This window comes from Canis lupus, chromosome 16, assembly GCF_011100685.1.
Source record: "Canis lupus familiaris isolate Mischka breed German Shepherd chromosome 16, alternate assembly UU_Cfam_GSD_1.0, whole genome shotgun sequence".
Taxonomy (NCBI): Eukaryota; Metazoa; Chordata; class Mammalia; order Carnivora; family Canidae; genus Canis; species Canis lupus.
This window is the reverse complement of record NC_049237.1, coordinates 59,287,705-59,299,821: the sequence shown is the minus strand read 5'-3', so window position 1 is coordinate 59,299,821 and position 12,117 is coordinate 59,287,705. Positions and strand designations below refer to the sequence as shown.

Genomic DNA, 12,117 nt, shown 5'->3' with positions numbered 1-12,117 from the left:
AGCGTCTCCTGACTCGCAAGGCCCACAGTCATGCTCCCGGGTCAGCAGCCCATACGACCCGGCTCCGCTGGCCTGTGCAGGCGGCTCAGCGGCCGGGCCAGGGCTGGGAGGTAGGCCCCTGGGGGCGCTCAGCAAGCAGCGGCCAGGCTGGGTTTCTGATGACGGCCGGTGTGCGGTGGCGCAGGGATGGAGTCTTCGACAACTCCATCCTCCCCCCCAAACTGCACCTGCCAGCTGAGGCGGGGGCACGGACACGGGAGAACAAAGTGTAGCAGGTGTTTTAACAGCCTCCTAACCTCAACTCCTAATTTGCTCTGATTTAATCAGAGTAGCTGATGAGGGCTTATGCAAGGGATGACCCAGGGGAATGGTGTGTGACCCCACGACTGACCCGGTTGTAGAGGGAGCGTCCTCACCCCCAAGCACCGTCCGTGCTGTCTTGCAGTTCTTACCGATGCAGGTGGGTTGTGTGCCACTCCATGTGCCGTCCGCCTGGCAGGATCTCCTGGACGACCCCACCAGCACGAAGGGAGATTTGCACTGGAAGAAGACTTCTGACTTATAGGTGAAGCTTTTGCCACTAAGTCGCCCCTCCGCAGGGGTGCCTGGGTCTCCGCAGAACACAGCTGATGAGGATAACAAGCAGTCAGCTAACGACATGGGACTCTGTGTCAGGTGAACTCCCCCAGCTTGTGTAAGGAGTATCTGCAAACCTTCTGGGCATCACTACTCGGCCAGGCAGGGACCAGGGGCAGAGTGTGCATGCACAGGGCACCCCCAACGCGAGCGTCCGCGTTCTGCAGCATGGCTCACCAATGACTGGGGGTGGGGCAGGCCCTGTAGGTCCAGGGCAGCATGACCCCAGGAGCAAGCACTGTTGGAGGACTTACGCAGGCACTGGGGGACCTCTCCTTTCCACACGCCATGGCCTTCGCAGGAGAGGATGGCGGAGTGAGAGGGCTGGAAGCCGTCCACGCAGCTGTAACTGATGCTGGCGCCCCAATGGAAATCAGCTCCCTCCACTTTTCCATGCAGCACTTGAGGAGGTTGACCGCACATGACAGCTGTTTCCAAAGAACAAACGAGACTGAACATCCGGGGCTTCTGTGTAACTGAGAGGATCCACAACTGTAACACTCAGAGGATCCACATTTTAATTTCACCTGGATTACAAATGGCATCTCCACAGGGTTGTTTTCTTTTAATAAAAGGATTATTGAGGAAGACAGCGAATCAAAATAATAAAAATTTTCTCCAATATTTCTTCATTAGTTTAAATCAAGTACATAAAAGCAAAGTGAAGTCACAACACATCCCGCTGCAAGGGAAAGCAGGATTGAACATGACATTGGCAATATGTACAAGGCCACAGATGAAGAAATACTTGTACTCAGTATACGTCTTTTTGTGGCAGTTCCCAAGGGCAAATCAAATCAGGGCTTGCTCATATGACATGAGTACAAACTTCTGGATTTGTGTATACAGATGGCAACTTATCTGCATTTTTACATTTAAAGATAGCATGTAATATCTCAAAGGCATAGACTGTTGATCCATTGGCTGAATAATTAAAAAGCAGGCACTTGCATGGCTGAAAAGGTTCTGGGAAAAACTCCCTTGTCAGTGTTTTATAACATCCCCGAGGCTGACGTTTACTTTGTTCATTTTTTTTTGTATATTTTTTTATTGGAGTTCGATTTGCAATCAAGATAAAAAGCTTCTGCACAGCAATAGAAACAGTCAACCAAACTAAAAGACAACCTACGGAATGGGAGAAGATATTTGCAAGTGATGTTTACTTTGTATGGGGCTGCAGAGCAAGAAGACAGTTCTCATGGGTGCTCAGCCTCGGTGCTGGCCGTGGCCCCCCTCAGGCCTGGCCATTACACTAGCGTGCAGGAGTGTTTTCTTCTGTGTGCTCATACTCATGCATTTTCATGTGAAGGAGACACAGGCACACACATCATCACACATGCACACTCAACAGCTGGAAATAGGCTTTCCCACTGCCCTTCACCTTATGCATTTCTTCACCCAATACTTCTTAGAATGCACATGTGAAGGGTAAGAGAACACGTACTCTAGACAGAAAGTAGCAAGTGGAAAGTCCCCAGGTGGGAATAACAAGGGGATGAGGAGGGGATGAGCAGGAGTCTAGTCTGAGACAAGCTCAGAGGGAGAGAGTGGTCTCTTCTGGAAGGGTCTGGCTGTCCACAGAGTTCATTACCACTGCACTGACTATTACAAAGAGAAAAAATTGATACATTATGTGGAAAACCCCAAAACCTCCACCCCAAGATTGTGAGAACCCATACAGCAATTCAATAACATGGCAGGATAGAAACTCAATGCACAAAACTCAATGGCGTTTCTATACAGTAACAATGTGACAGAAGAAAAATTAAGGGATCAGTCTCATTTACAACTGCACCAAAAACCATAAGATACTTACAAATAAACCTAACCAAAGTGGTAAAGGATCTGTACTCTAAAAACTACAGGAAAGAAATTGAGGAAGAGGTAAAGAGATGAAGAAACATTCCATGTTCATGGATTGGAAGAATAAATATCGTTAAAATGTCTAAGCCACCCAAAGTGATCTATACATTCAGTGAAACCCATATCAAAGTACCTACAACATTTTTCACAGAGCTAGAAAAAATAATCCTAAAATTTGTATGGAACCAGAAAAGACCTCAGATAATCAGAGAAATGTTGAAAAAGAAAACCAAAGCTGGTGGCAAAACAATGCCAGACTTTGAGCTGCATTAAAAAGCTGAGATCATCAAGTCAGTATGGTCCTGGCACAATGACAGACTCATAGATCCATGGAACAGGACAGAGAACCCAGAAATGGGCCCTCAACTCTACGGTCAACTAATTTTCCACAAAGCAGGAAAGAAAAGAATATCCACTGGAAAAAAGACAGTCTTGGGACACCTGGGTGGCTCAATAGTTGAGCATCTGACTTTGGCTCAGGTCTTGACCCTGGGGTCCCAGAATGGAGTCTTACATTGGGCTCCCTGCATGGAGCCTGCTTCTCTCTCTTTCTCTCTCTGTGTGTCTCTCATAATTAATTAATTAATTAATTAATTAATTAATTAAATAAAATCTTAAAGAAAGACAGTCTCTTCAATAAATCGTGCTGGAAAATTTGGACAGCCACACATAGAAGAATGAGACTGGACTATCCTCTTACATCATACACTAAAATAAACTCAAAATGGATGAAAGACCTAAATGTGAGACAGGAATCCACCAAAATCCTAGAACAGGACACAGGCATCAAACTCTTTGACCTCGGCCACAGCAACTGCTTGCTAGACATGTCTCCAAAGGCAAAGGAAACAAAAGGGAAAATGAACTATCGGGACTTCGTCAAGATAAGGAGCTTCTGCACAATCAAGGAAACAGTCAACAAAACTAAAAGACAACCTACAAGATGGGAGAAGATATTAGCAAATGACCTATCAGATAAAGGGCTAGTACCCAAGATCCATAAAGAACTTCTCAAACTCAACACACACACAAAACAAATAATCCAGTCCAAGAAATGGACAGAAGACACGAACAGACACTTTTCCAAATAAGTCATACAAAATAGCCAACAGACACATGAAAAAATGCTTCACATTTTGCCACCAGGGAAATACAAATCAAATACAAAAGCCATGAGATACCAGCTCACACCGGTGAGAATGGTGAAAATTAACAAGACAGGAAATGACAAATATTGGTGAGGATGCAGAGAAAGGGGAACCCTCTTGCACTGTTGGTGGGAATGCAATGTGTTATGGTCGATATCTGGGAAATGGTATGGAGGTTCCTCAAGAAGTTAAGAATAGAGCTACTGTATGACCCAGCAATTGCTCTATTAGGTATTTGCCCTAAAGATACAATGTATTGATCTGAAGGGACACCTGCACCCCGATGTCCACAGCAGCAATGTCCACAGTAGCCAAACTGTGGAAGGAGCCACGATGCCCATCAATAGGTAATAGAAAAAGAAGATGTGGTCTATGTACACAAAGGGATATGGCTCAGCCATCAGGACGAATACTTAGCATTTACATCGACGTGGACGGAGCTGGAGCGTATGCTGCTGAGTAAAATAAGTCAATCAGAGAAAGACCATTATCATCTGGCCTCACACATGCATAGAATTAAGGGACAGCACAAAGGATCATGGGGGAAGGGAGGGAAAAGTGAACAGGAGGTCATCAGAGGGAGACCAGCCATGAGAGAGACTCTGAACTCTAGGAAACAAACTGAGGTTGCTGGAGGGGGGGAACGGGTAACTGGGTGATGGGCATTAAGGAGGGCGTCAGATGGGAGGGGCGCTGGGTGTTACACGCACTGACGGATTACTGAACTCTCCATCAGAAACTAGGTGTGTACTAGGTGTTGGCTAAATCAGTTTAAATGATTAAAAAATAAAGAGTTTATAGTAAAAACAAAACAAAACAAAACAAAAAAAAAACGAAGTGGACAAAAACACATGACGTCCAAGAGACCAGACCATCTTATTGGCCGCTGTCATCAATGTGCTCAGATGCCTAGGCCCCTCCTGACACTGCTTGGTGACCTTCAGCCCACATCGTCCAGTGCTGGCTTCACAACAGGTGCAGCAGCAAGGACGGCAGGTGCAGGAACAGGAGACTGTGGCCCTTACACCCTGGTGGGAGCTGTAACGAGGCCCAGAATATGCCCATGTCCGACAGGAGAGCCAGCGCTGTGGGGAGCGCCAAACTCTCCCTGAGGCCTCACAGCAAGGTCTGTGCACCTGGGACCCCAGCCCCGTCTGTCTCTCAGAGCCCGCTGACAACACCGCCTTCATCATATCATTTCCCAGCGTCCAGGGAGCAACTCCCCCAGCCCTGACTGTGATCTGAGCCCAACAACAGCCAAGCGCCACCTCTTTATGCTCGGGGCCAGCCACACTCTTGCCCCGGCTGCCTCCTCGGCCCTCCTGCCCCGCTCGGGCCGGCTGATGAGCAGGCCTGCACGTGCTCCCTGTGGCACTGGCAGAGGCGTCCTCACCACGTAGGCCCTTGCCCTGGACAACTCCCACCGGCCCCACTCCTTTCTCACCAGCAGGGCCCACCCTGGTGCAACTTGGCTCAGGCCCCTAGACCGGCGTCAGCCTGCCCTGTGCTCCCCGGAAAGTCCAACCACATGAGTCATCAATGTCTCATCCCATCTCCTTCGTGGTGTGGTGGCTTCAGTCTCAGAGGCTGTCCCCCCACCCTGAACATTGTGGGGCCAATGTCCCCTGCCATTCCCTGACAGTCAGCTCGTCTCTCCACACTGACGTGAAGGTCCTCTGGTGACACCACCCCCTCCCGCCTGCCGCCAGCTGGGCTAACACACGTCCCGGCAGAGGAGGCACTGGCCTTGACAGACTTAGATGTAGCACACCGGGCCTCCGAATCCCGAGGTCTCCCACTCCTGATTTCTATCCTGGGCCACTTACTCTCTCTAGAGCTTGTTTTCCCATCGATAAGACTGAGGTTAATGTCTTAAGAAAATGAAATGATTGTAATTTGCAAATGGGTTTACCGGAATTCCCAGCCCACGGAAGGTTGACCTGAACACTCGCCAGTGCAGTAAATGGCAATTCAGTAAGCACTTTTGCGCACGTGATTAAGGCCAAGAAGGTACGGACACGAACCTTTGCACACGGGTTTGCTGTTGTTCCACGTACTGTCTTTGGTGCAACGGATGATGGATGACGTGACGGGCTCCATCAGATAGCCGGGGTCACACTGATAGCTCACAGTCTTATTGAAGGTAAAATCCGTCCCGAACTGGATGCCGTTTGCCAGTGTACCTGGGTCTCCACAGCTTATAACTGACAAGTGTTAGAAAAATACAAAATTGCCATTAAATGAGTTTGTCATGGTTTCTGTTCAAGTGACGCCCCTTAAGCTGCCATCTGCAGGGTTAAGGAGTAAATAGTCACAGCAGCACTGTCCTCTGGCGACGCGCCTGTCCGGCGGTCCGGAGACTGTGTTTGGAAGGTGATCAGGAAATTAAATACTTTTTCTTCCCTGCAAAATAAATGGTCTACAGAGAGGACAAACCTTGACCCTTTTTTTTTTTTGGACCCAGTTTTACAACGTCTAATCAAACTGGTCATTGAAAAGAGCTTCAACCATATATATTGGGAAGTGAAGAAAGGGCTAAAAGTCCTAATGAACAGAGTCATCATATCAAACATATGTATATCTTTTTTTCTCTATTATTAAAAAAATCAATAAAATAAAGAGCAAGGGAATTTTTCTTATTCGAGCAGATATGGTGGTTGTGGCCTCGAGCACACATGACAGCCACTGCTGACCTGTACAGTCGGGGGCTGTGCCCGTCCAGGTCCCGTTGGCCGTGCAGTGACGCGTCATTAACCCGGACGTCTTGTAACCTTCCCAACAGGCATAGATGACCGAGCTGGAGAACAGGATGCCATCGCTGCTGACAATCATGCCATTGGTGGGCGTGCCAGGATTCCCACAGGACACAGCTACGAGGGACAGCGACACACAGCAGAGTGAGCTGCTACCAGAATGATGCATTTTTAAGATTTCATTTATTTATTAATGAGACCCAGAGAGAGAGAGGCAGAGACCCAGGCAGAGGGAGAAGCAGGCTCCATGCAGGGAGCCCGACGCAGGACTCGATCCTGGGACCCCGGGGTCATGCCCTGAGCTGAAAGCAGATGCTCAACCACTGAGAGCCCCCAGCATCCCTACCAGAATGATTAATGCACGAGCCCAAAGGTCAGCAGTGTAATAGATGATGTATTTATTTTTTTTACAAATAGGATCTATTACTATGGACGATGTCTAATACATATTTTACTTTATGATTTATACTGTAATTTTATCGACGACTTAACAAATGTGAAAACTATGTTTTCATATTATTCTTCCTAAAGTACTCTACTTCAAAACAAGTTAAACTATGAGTTAAAGCGGGACCCCTGGGTGGCTCTGTGGTTGAGCATCTGCCTTCGGCTTGGGACGCCATCTGGGGTCCTGGGATCGAGTCCAATGTCAGACTCCCTGCAGGGAGCCTGGTTCTCCCTCTGCCTGTGTCTCTGCCTCTCTCTGTGTCTCTCATAAATAAATAAATAAATAAAATCTTTAAAAAAAGATGAGTTAAAACATTGAAAACTCAAAGCCTTGTTACTTGGAGATTCAACATGTTTATAATACAAAAACAATGATTTTTTTAAAGGATCTATATTAGCAACTCAGAAGAGCCTCCCTTCATGTAACAGCTGATTGTCTTTTTTAATTCTGGACAAATCAGGTCATACTTCACATCCCCAGGATAGTTCATTTTGGACCCCAAGGGACGCCTGAGGACTATGAACGACTATGCTCAAACTGCCTGGTACAATGGTCTCAGTGTCACTGCATCTAACGGCAGGGTGTCACTTGGCATTGGCGTGGCTGCTCTGCTTCTCTCTGGATGAACCCAATGCCCATAGAGGCAGTGAGATGCCAGCTCCCGACGGGCGAGGCTACAGGTCCGCACTCCACACGGCCCCTCACACGTGCCTCAGGCAGCAAAGCACGACGAGCAGCTGCTGGGTGTGTTTCCAGGGGATGATTTTAATGCAGAATTAGGTTCTGTGTTTTTTTCCCTTGCCTTTAATACTTGAGTCTATTTGCCACAGAATGTTAGTATTTCTCTCGCTAGCCCTCCCACACCTTGTGCTGTGGGCAGACAGGGACCGAATATGGCCTTTGGCTGGGTTTTAACAACAGGGATGCGTCCTGGGACCGTTGCTGAGAATGACCACTATATGTGCCATCCACTTCCATATCTAGCCTTGGGAACAAAGACTCTTCTTAAAAATACTGAAGAAAACACACTGCAAAATGTGCATAGCTTAGAAGGGCCATTATTACGGACACTTGGCAAACTGCCTATTGTATCGCATGTAAAAATGCCCTGGCCCTCAGGTTGGACGTGGCCCTGCCTGACACACACAAAGCATGTGTGCTGGTGCTTCTCCACCTGTGCCCAGGACAGACGTAACCACTCAGTCACGACCCCTTTTCCTGATGGAGCTCGTGTGAACTTACAACCCTTCTTTGCACAGATCTTTCAGCAGTTTTCTGGCTGTCATTTGAGATGAGATCTATTGACCAATAGTGAATCAGGTGATACTTAATATTATAAAAAGCTCAAAAGCTCTGTGATGGCTATCTATCAATTAAGATATCATACTGTGAAGAAACAAGAGGTTGGACTCTTGGAGACCATTACTCTTCCATTCAACAAACTGATTCATCATTTAGGACATGACAGTTATTGTGTAGATGTACTAATTGAAAGCCTGATGGAGAAGACAATTGTGTTGATCTAATTCATAGTCGAGTAAACCAACAAGACAGCTCTGCTCTTTTTTTTAAGTTTTTTTTTTTTAGGACTTTATTTATTCATGAGAGCCACGAAGAAAGAGAGGCATAGACATAGAGAGAGAAGCAGAGTCCATGCAAAGAACCTGATGTGGGACTCAATCTGGGGACCCCAGGATCATGCCCTGGGCCGAAGGCAGGCACTAAACTGCTGAGCCACCCAGGCATCCCGACAACCCTATTCTTAAATTTTATTCTAATCATAACTGCTATTAAAATCTGTGTAGCAATTTTCAAAAAGTCACCTGTGAAGGATAATGCTAAAGTGAGATGAGATATTGGTGAACATATTCAACTGAATTTATAGACAGATATGCTGTCAGTAAGTGAATGCCCATCATGATCATGCCATCCTAGTGTTTAGAAAGTCCCTCAAATACCGTATTCTACAAAATCAAATTCAGGGTTCACTTTATTTTTCTTTCTGATAGGGACGCTTTCACTGACGGTTATGCCCATGAAAATGAAGACTAGAAATTAGCCTCAATATGTTTGTGTTTACATTAAAGCCACCATGATATAGGAGGAGATATAGGAGGACAGCCCATATCAGAAGCTTACATTCAAAGCAGAAGGAAAACAAATTTTTTAAAATTTTTATTTATTTATGATAGTCACACAGAGAGAGAGAGAGAGAGATAGAGGCAGAGACATAGGAAGAGGGAGAAGCAGGCTCCATGCACTGGGAGCCCGACGTGGGACTCGATCCCAGGTCTCCAGGATCACGCCCTGGGCCAAAGGCAGGTGCTAAACCGCTGAGCCACCCAGGGATCCCCCCAATTTTTTTATGAGTAAAAAGTTAAAACTTTTCAAATACTTCAAGTACATTTGGTTCATGTGACTCCTTTCAGTAAAAGATCATTTTCCTTTACTTGATTTATAAGAAAAGAGCATTATACTTATGCCACATACACTTTATTGTCTACAGATACCAACGCTGTTCATGTAGCATGCTGCATTAGGATCACGGCTGTTAAACTGAGTCCAAGAGTTTTAGGTTGGAATCTTTGCTCACACAGACCTAAGTAATGTGAATGATCACATCCAGTTCTTGACATGTAGTGTCTTCACTGCAAACTGGGTATAATAAGGGCAATTGCTCTTGGTTGTTGTAAGAGTAAACATACTGTGTGCAAGATGCCAAGAACGCAGTCTGGCTTCTTAGCAGTAGTGAAGGTATACATGGCAGCTCATGCATTGTCATTTTCGTTATAATCACTGTCATCACACATCTACCATCTGGATAAAAGATAGGCTTTACCATAATCTCACAGGAAGAGGACTAAGAGTTGCCTCAGACAACTAAAACCGATGATGTAGTTATAGTTCTGCAATTTCCTGAGATACACCCATTTGAAATTGCAGTCAATGGGTTTATGATTAAAAGACCAGATTGCTAACAAAGAGAGCATGATCTGAAATCATGGAAATATATTAGAAAGATGAATTCCTTGATGTTTAAGAGTTGTTAAAATATTTTTATTTTCTATTTTATGAACTCTTCTTTCTTTTTTACCACTTATTCGAATGTGCCATCAGGTTCTAATGCTTTTGATAGATTCAGGAAAGGAGATTCATGAGGAGGGAGATGCTCTTGGTTGACTGAATACATAGTCATGGCTGACATCAGTGGAAATGCAAAAGTCATGGTAACCCCCTTTTTTATAGAGAATAACATGTGCCCCAAAGATCCAGACCTATGATGACAAGTGAGAAAAAAATAGAAAGCTAGATTTTCCAAAAAATTTTGAAGATGTGTTTTACGGGATATAGGATTAGGCACATTTTCCTTCCTTTCCTTTGTTGTTACAGTGAGTACATTGTACTACTGCTGGGTGGCTCAGGCAGTGAAGCGTCTGCCCTCAGCTCCAGTCACAATCCGCGGATCCTGGGACCGAGCCCCGTATCAGGTTCCGTGCTCACTGGGGAGCCGTTTCCCCCTCTCCCTTGACCTGCTGCTCTCATGCTTGTTCTCTCTGTCTGTCTCTCTGTCTCTCCCTCTCTGTCAAATAAGTACATAAATAAAATCTTTAAAAAATTATACTATTACTGACTCAACTTCCCATGATTTCTGTATGATGTAGGATTGGAAGTAGTCAGTTTTGTGGGGAATAATATATTTGAGAAATACTTGCCATATTGAACCATTTCAACTTCTATCTGTACACAGATTTTAATGATCAAGTTTCTAAGGATTTCATAAGAAACACTTGAATTTCTCACTTTAGATAAACCAAATGCTATTCTAAAAACCCTTGCATAGTCTGAGTTAGGTATATGACGAAGTGAAATCCAATTAAGCTCTCCCAATCAAATAAATGAATTCATTAAAGTTTTGCTGAAATAGAACTCGTGGTGTTATATCACAGCACCTAAGTGAGATTTCTATGGAAAAACATCACTCTCATTCTCAGATGTTTTAATTTTTTTCACCTTTTAAATGTGCAAAGTGCTTTTTATATTAATAAGCTGATAAGGAATGTACAGTCCCAAGTGAATGACCATCCTAAATGGAATATGAGTGCATCTAAGTGAGGTTTGTCCTACTTTTGGGAACTATAGTGTCCCAACAAATTTGGTTAACTTTTTTTGGGGGGGTGAGAAGGGGTTGAGGGAGAGGGAGAGAGAGAATCCTAAGCAGGTTCGCAGCATAGAGCCCAATGCGGGGCTCAATCTCACACCCTGAGATCATGATCTGAGCTGAAATCAAGAGTCAGACACTTAATGGACTGAGCCACCCTGGCACCCCAATTTGGTTGACTTTTGACCAATAATTTTGTGACCATTTCTCTGCCCCATTCTTTCTCTGTTTTTTTTTTTTTTTTTCTTCTGGAACTCCAATTACATGTATAGTAAACCACTTGATACTATCCCATAATTATTGAGCTGCTTTTCTTTTCTTCCTTTCTGCTTTCAGATTGGATAATTTTCATTGATCTGTCTTCCTGTTAACTGATGCTTCTGTCATTTTTAATTTTCTAGGCTTATTTTAAAAAGTTTTTATATCAGATGGTACATTTTCCAACTCTAGAGTTTCTCTATCTGATTGTGTTTTTATTCTTTAAAATTTATTTTATTTTATTTTTATTTATTCACAAGAGACACGAAGAGAGAGACACACACACAGGCAGAGAGAGATGCAGGCTCCCTGCGGGGAGCCCAACGTGGGACTCGATCCCAGGATCCCGGGGTCACGCCTTGAGCTGAAGGCAGATGCTCAACTGCTGAGTCACCCAAGTGTCCCTGGTTTTACTATTTTCATTTCTCTGCTGATTCCCTGTTTATGACTCTAATTCACTTTAAATCTGTGAGGATATTTTAAATAGTTGCTTCAAGTCCTTGTGCATTATTTTCAACATCTGGGTTACCTCAAGATCAGATTCTATTTCTGTTGTTACGGTGTGTTTTGTTTGTTTGTTTGACTCTGGGTCATATTGTTCTGAGTTATGCATATGCAGTAACTTTTTATTGTATGCTGGACATTGTGAACAAAATGTTGCATGGATTCTCTCATTCCTTCAAAAGGTGCTGGGGTTTGTTCTGGTGGACTTTTAAATTAGCTGTAGATCTTTTGGGTCCTCCCATTAGTTTTAATCTCTATTAGAGGAGACCTATTCAGACTTAGTCCTAACATGCTTTTGCTCTTAGTTCTATCATATTCAACTTATTTTAGGGAGTGGTACAAATTAAT

The 12,117-nt window shown here is 44.6% G+C and overlaps 1 protein-coding gene across 1 annotated transcript in view; it reads right to left on the bottom strand.

The window, feature by feature from the left end:
- Positions 1–12,117, bottom strand: part of CSMD1 (CUB and Sushi multiple domains 1) — a 1,850,581-nt gene that overhangs the window by 24,479 nt on the left and 1,813,985 nt on the right. Inside the window, exons 62-65 of the mRNA XM_038560546.1 lie at positions 6,341–6,517; positions 5,672–5,851; positions 891–1,064; positions 453–626 (exon numbers count right to left, since the gene is read on the bottom strand). Coding sequence (XP_038416474.1) covers positions 453–626; positions 891–1,064; positions 5,672–5,851; positions 6,341–6,517 — 705 coding nt within the window. The remainder of the gene's footprint in view (positions 1–452; positions 627–890; positions 1,065–5,671; positions 5,852–6,340; positions 6,518–12,117) is intronic.